We start from the raw sequence: 6,881 nt of genomic DNA on the forward strand, positions 1-6,881 counted from the left end.
CATTATTCACTCCTCCCTCACCTCTGGTTCTGTCCCCTCAGCCCTCAAAACTGCAGCTGTCACACCGTTATTAAAGAAACCTGGTCTAGATCCCAACATCTTCAACAACCTCCGCCCCATCTCCAACCTACCTTTTCTCGCTAAAATACTAGAAAAAGCAGTGGCATCACAGATTCAGACACACCTCACCAACAATAACCTTTATGAACAGTTCCAGTCCGGTTTTCGCCCCCGTCACAGTACAGAAACAGCCCTCATTAAAATCACAAACGACCTCCTGATAGCAGCTGACTCTGGACAATTATCCATCCTCATCCTCCTTGATTTAAGTGCAGCCTTTGACACCATTTCCCACTCCACCCTCCTTGACCGACTTACATCCATTGGCTTATCTGACACACCCCTAGACTGGTTTCACTCATATCTCTCCGGCCGTACTCAGTTCATTCAGTTAAAATCATTCACATCCCATCCCTCCCTCATCTCCTCCGGTGTCCCCCAGGGCTCTGTCCTTGGCCCCATCCTCTTCATCATCTACCTCCTCCCCCTTGGACAGATTTTCCGTAAACATAACATCAATTTCCACTGCTATGCGGACGACACCCAGCTATACGTCTCCTCCAAACCCTCTTCCACCTTCCCACCCCCCTCCCTCTGTACCTGTTTACAGGAAATCAAATCCTGGTTCACCTCAAATTTCCTAAAACTCAACAGTGATAAAACTGAGGTAGTCCTCATTGGTTCAAAACTCACACTCACCAAGCAACCCAGTTTTACTCTCACCATCGACAACTCCCCGGTTTCCCCCTCCCCTCAGGTCAAGAGTCTGGGTGTCGTCCTCGACAGCACCCTCTCCTTCCACACCCATATCAACAACACCATCCGGTCTGCCTATTTTCATCTCAGAAACATCAACCGCCTCCGCCCCTCACTCACTCCCCACAGTGCCGCTATCCTGGTCCACTCTCTCGTCACCTCCCGCTTGGACTATTGCAATTCCCTTCTCTATGGTCTCCCCCACAAACACCTACACAAACTCCAACTGGTCCAAAACGCTGCTGCCCGTATCATCACCAGAACCCCTGTCATCAGTCACATCACCCCTGTACTACACCAACTCCACTGGCTTCCCATTAAACACCGCATTGACTACAAGATCCTCTTTCATACTTTCAAAGCCATTCATAACCTCGCCCCCCCATACCTGTCTGACCTTGTCCATGTCAACATTCCCACCCGGTCTCTTAGGTCTGCCTCCTCCATCACTCTCAAAGTTTTCCCAGCCCGTCTCTCCACCATGGGGTCAAGAGCCTTCAGCCGCTCTGCCCCTCACCTCTGGAACTCCCTCCCCCCTGATATTAGAAACATGGACACTATCACCACTTTCCAAACTCACCTCAAAACCCACCTGTTCAGGCAAGCGTATGGCTGACCTGTGCTGCAAGCTGTATGTTTTTAGTAGTTATGTTTTTAAACTGTGTTTTGCTTTTAACTATGTTTGTAAAAATTGTTTTTAACCTTGTTGTACGGCGACCTTGAGTGCCTTGAAAGGCGCCTTATAAAATAAATGCATTATTATTATTATTATTATTATTATTATTATCAGCATATGTTTACAGTTTAGTTCCCTGTAGTATCAGCATATGTTTACAGTTTAGTTCCCTGTAGTATCAGCATATGTTTACAGTTTAGTTCCCTGTAGTATCAGCGCTTGTTTACAGTTTATTTCCCTGTAGTATCAGCGTATGTTTACAGTTTAGTTCCCTGTAGTATCAGCATGTGTTTACAGTTTAGTTCCCTGTAGTATCAGCGTATGTTTACAGTTTAGTTCCCTGTAGTATCAGCATGTGTTTACAGTTTAGTTCCCTGTAGTATCAGCATATGTTTACAGTTTAGTTCCCTTTAGTATCAGCGTATGTTTACAGTTTAGTTCCCTGTAGTATCAGCATGTGTTTACAGTTTAGTTCCCTGTAGTATCAGCATATGTTTACAGTTTAGTTCCTGTCCTCTGTCTGCAGCTGATCCCGATGCCGGTCCTGTACGGAGTCTTCCTCTACATGGGAGTGTCCTCGCTCAAAGGCATCCAGGTCTGTCCGTCCTGCTGCACCATTACACAACATAGCATTAGGTGTGTGTGTGTGTGTGTGTGTGTGTGTGTGTGTGTGTGTGTGTGTGTGTGTGTGTGTGTGTGTGTGTGTGTGTGTGTGTGTGTGTGTGTGTGTGTGTGTGTGTGTGTGTGTGTGTGTGTGTGTGTGTGTGTGTGTGTGTGTGTGTGTGTGTGTGTGTGTGTGTGTGTGTGTGTGTGTGTGTGTGTGTGTGTGTGTGTGTGTGTGTGTGTGTGTGTGTGTGTGTGTGTGTGTGTGTGTGTGTGTGTGTGTGTGTGTGTGTGTGTGTGTGTGTGTGTGTGTGTGTGTGTGTGTGTGTGTTAAAAGACTAGAAATAAACAATCCAAAATGTAAACGTCTCAAATATAAATAAATACGTGTGTGTGCATCCTGCAGCTGTTTGACCGCATCCAGCTGTTCTGCATGCCGGCCAAACACCAGTCGGACCTGATCTACCTGCGCTACGTGCCGTTGTGGAAGGTGCACATGTTCACCTTTGTGCAGCTCACCTGCCTCATCGTCCTCTGGACCATCAAAGCCTCGGCCGCCGCCGTGGTCTTCCCCATGCTGGTGAGAGGAAGCCTTTTGTTGTATTATTGTAATGTCATGTTGTTGCTTTGATCGTCATCATTTCACACAAAAGAATCCTCAAATTAAAGAATATTTTTAGTCCACATTTTTACATTATTTTTCTATTTTATTTTCAAATGCAGCAACTGTCATAAAAACAGTATCCCTATAAAGTTTGGGGATTATGAATGCAGGACTTTTACCGGTAACACTGCTAAATCCACTTTCACTTTATCTGAGTACTTCTTGTGGCCTCGTCTTCCTGCAGGTCCTGGCTCTGGTGTTTATCCGGAAGCTTCTGGACTTCTGCTTCACAAAGAGAGAGCTGAGCTGGCTGGACGACCTGATCCCGGAGAGCAAGAAGAAGAAGGAGGACGACAAGAAGAAGAGGGAGAAGGAGGTGAGAAATACAATAAATCCACACCATTGCTCCCGTTACAAATCAGAAAGGATACCCTTTATCGGTGGTTCTCAACTGGTGGGTCACGACCCAAAATTGGGTCGCGGACCCGTTTCGAGTGGGTCGCCGATGTCAAACTTTTATTTTGAACGCCCGATTTTCTAACGCCGTGCATGCAATCGGCGTTGGACTGGAAGTACCGGAGACCATAAACGGTTTGAAAACTTCTGTCACGTAGTGATCATCTTCTCAATAAAACATCTTTGCCGAGTCTTCTGGCCAATCAGAATCAAGATGGTTGCCGGAAGTCCCCACGGAGAATAACTTTGCGGTAGAACTCTTCTTTATACATCCATGGGTACAACTTCAGATACAGATAAAAACATAATGAAATATGACCCCCGGTCTGATGATTGACAGGTCACAGAACAATGGGGGCTATCTACCCTTACCCACAAAGTAATTCACACGGACTCTCTCCTCTTTGCTCTTCTCTCTGTGAGGAGCAGCAAGCTGTCAGAACAAGTGACAAACAAACAATGGCATCAAATATTATTAATATGTCTAAAAATCTCCTGGGGGAGAATCCCCCCAGACCCCCTGCTGGGGTTGGGTTTTCAGCATGTGTGCCTTTTTATGTGATACAGTTAATCTTTGATTCCATCATCTCATTAAAACTTATTTAAAAGCATACTTTAGTTCTGTGAAGGGATATGTGCACTGTACTTCACTTTCATTAATATTGTATGCTGAAAAGCGTATATTGTATTACAGCACGATATTTTGCTGAATAGATTTGAGTGGTTCAAATTTCGGGTCGCGATTTATTGAGAAATGAAAAAAGTGGATCCCGAGGCCTGACCCGTTGAGAACCACTGCTCGAGACCTAGGTTATGTGTTTAGATATTTCTAAAGCTCATGTTTATAATAACTCTCACTGACAGAAGGGGGGGACAAAGGTTGAGATGTTCTGAAGAATTTTTGAGATTTTCTGGAAAATTATTCATTTAGAACATTTCAAAATAAAGTATGAATTTTGAAAAATTCCAAATAAGTCCGAATTTTGTAACTTTTTAAAAAGAAGACTGCATTTTGAGATTTGGGGAAAAAAGTCTGAATTTTGAAATTTTAAAAATAAAGTCTGTATTTAAAGATTTTCAAAATAAGGTTTTTTTTTTGAGGATTTCAAAATAAAGCCTGAAATAAAAAATAAAAAGTCAACATTTTGAGTTTTTCAGAAAAGGTCTGAATTTGGAGATTTTCAAAATAAAGTCTGAATTTAAAGATTTTCAAAATAAGGTATTTTTTTTGAGGATTTCAAAATAAAGTCAGAATTTTGAGATTCTCAAAGTCAGAATTGAAGAAAAAATACCACATTTTGAGGTTTTCCAAAAAAAGTCAAAGTGTGTGTGTGTGTTTCTGCAGGACGCTGAGAAGATGATGGAGGAGGTGGAGGACGATGCTCCGTACGACATCAGCTTCCCGATTCAAGCCCTGAAGGGACGGTGAGTCTAACATCACTATGATCCCTGTAAATACACTGCAGCACAGATCATAAAGTGTGTGTGTGTGTGTGTGTGTGTGTGTGTGTGTGTGTGTGTGTGTGTGTGTGTGTGTGTGTGTGTGTGTGTGTGTGTGTGTGTGTGTGTGTGTGTGTGTGTGTGTGTGTGTGTGTGTGTGTGTGTGTGTGTGTGTGTGTGTGTGTGTGTGTGTGTGTGTGTGTGTGTGTGTGTGTGTGTGTGTGTGTGTGTGTGTGTGTGTGTGTGTGTGTGTGTGCGCGCAGTGCGGACCCCTCGGAGGTGAACATCTCAGATGAAATGTCTAAGAGTGGGATCTGGAGGTCGATGAACTCTGACAGCAGCAGAGCTCTGAAACGCTGCAGCAGGTGAGAGAAATGTTTAAACACATTATTATTTCACTTTTTACACTTTATTTAAAATTTCTTCACTCACTTATTAATGCTCGTTTATTCCCCATCGTTTCATTATCCTCCAAAGCAGCTGTTTTTGCCCCGACACATTCAAATTAAGAACTGGTTTCATGAAGGTTGCTTTATTCTTTTATGAAAGAAAAAAATATATTAAAAATAATAGGCGCTTTCACAGCAAGTACTTTTCACAGGAATAGTTCCCCGGAAATCTTTAGTTCTGGAACTATCGTAGTAGATCGCGTTCACACCGGAATAAGTCCCTGGGGGTGGATTAGGCAAATGAAGCCGCTGACGTCACTTCTTCTTCTTCTGTTTTGGGTTTACTGGCAGGCCGCAAACAACTTCACGGCGTATACTGCCACCCGAAGTCCCCGGCCGGAAGTCCCCGGAGTTCGGTACTGGCTTCAGTAGAAGCTGCTGGGACTCCCAGCAGCTTCGAGTAAATCGCCAGAACGCCGACACCGGGTTAATGCTAATGCTAATAATGCTAATGCTAGCAAATAAAATGGCGGCTTCACAAAACTTTTCAGAGTTTTACGGGGCGTGGTTTGCAATCCCTCCAGCTAATCAGAAATTGGAATTTTCCTCCCCAGGAAAGTCCCGCCTCTCTAGCAGGGTGAAAAGGTTCCAGAAAAAAAGTTCTAGTTCCAGATCTTTTTGGTGTGAACGCAAAATCCCAGGAACTATCGGAACTAAACCTGGGAAAAGTACTCCGGTGTGAAAGCACCTATTAATATAAACGTAAGAACATTAGGTAAGAATATTGAATAATAATTAAAAAAAATAGAAAATAGAACAAAATATTTGTATAAACAGGATTTACAGAAGATAAAATATATTTTTATGTGCCGACAGAAATGTAAAGCTTTATTAAAAATCCTCAAAATGTGCTTTTAATGTAAAAGAAAGAGGAAGTTCCTGTAATCGATGCGCATAACTTTTATTAATCTATGCAATAACCTAGATTTTATTTGACAGATGAAAAAATGCCTTTGAGTTGTTCGATGTTGGTTTTTAGACCAAACAACTAATTGATTCATTTATTTCAGCTTGTTGGATCCCTTACATCACGGATTGTATAACAATGTATACAAATCACTTTGGAAGCATTTAAAGTAGATGTGATAATAAAATGTAATCAAATGAAAACACTCAGGATTCAAAACATTTTCTAAATGAGACAACAGACGTTTGAAGCCCTGAAAAGATGTCTTAAAGATATATTATGATCAATATGCAAAACTAGTTTCTATATAAGAGATAAAACTGATTTATTTCGACACATAAATTAAATAATGTTGCTGTTGTGTTGCAGTCAGGAGAAGCTGCCGAGCGTCCAGATCAGCGTGGAGAACGAGGACGGGAGCAGAGTCATGGACGCTGAGACCCAGTTATGAGACCTCGTTATGATGCCTCGTTATGACGCACCTCGTTATGACGCACCTCGTTATGATGCTGAGACCTCGTTATGAGGCCTCGTTATGACGCACCTCGTTATGACGCACCTCGTTATGATGCTGAGACCTCGTTATGATGCCTCGTTATGACGCACCTCGTTATGACGCACCTCGTTATGATGCGGCGCCTCGTTATGATGCAGCACCTTGTTATGATGCTGAGACCTCGTTACGAGGCCTCGTTATGACGCACCTCATTATCACGCACCTCGTTATGATGCTGAGACCTCGTTATGATGCAGGAGGACAGGGGCACCAATCACTGAGGTCCAAAGTCTGGGGGGAACAGCCAATCATGCTTCACCTCACCCTGCGTTTTCTCTAACGAGGTGAATTTTTTATATTGTCATCGTTTTAGGATGAGACCCCAGGAGCCAAAATGGCCGCCGACTTAAGAAACAGCTTCCTCAGTTTCTTTG

At 43.1% G+C, this 6,881-nt stretch overlaps 1 protein-coding gene across 1 annotated transcript in view; it reads left to right on the plus strand.

The window, feature by feature from the left end:
- The window catches only part of LOC307013485 (sodium bicarbonate cotransporter 3-like), a gene marked incomplete at its 5' end in the record, with an annotated part of 30,880 nt that extends 24,255 nt beyond the window's left edge, over positions 1 to 6,625 (plus strand). The window contains 6 exons of the mRNA XM_079640885.1: positions 2,019 to 2,087; positions 2,502 to 2,675; positions 2,944 to 3,075; positions 4,501 to 4,580; positions 4,859 to 4,960; positions 6,321 to 6,625. Of these exons, the coding sequence (XP_079497011.1) occupies positions 2,019 to 2,087; positions 2,502 to 2,675; positions 2,944 to 3,075; positions 4,501 to 4,580; positions 4,859 to 4,960; positions 6,321 to 6,402 (639 nt within the window). The 3' untranslated portion in view covers positions 6,403 to 6,625. The remainder of the gene's footprint in view (positions 1 to 2,018; positions 2,088 to 2,501; positions 2,676 to 2,943; positions 3,076 to 4,500; positions 4,581 to 4,858; positions 4,961 to 6,320) is intronic.
- Positions 6,626 to 6,881: the final 256 nt, after the last annotated feature.

The sequence above is a fragment of the Notothenia rossii genome, assembly GCF_949606895.1.
Source record: "Notothenia rossii genome assembly, chromosome: 7".
NCBI classification, from domain to species: Eukaryota; Metazoa; Chordata; class Actinopteri; order Perciformes; family Nototheniidae; genus Notothenia; species Notothenia rossii.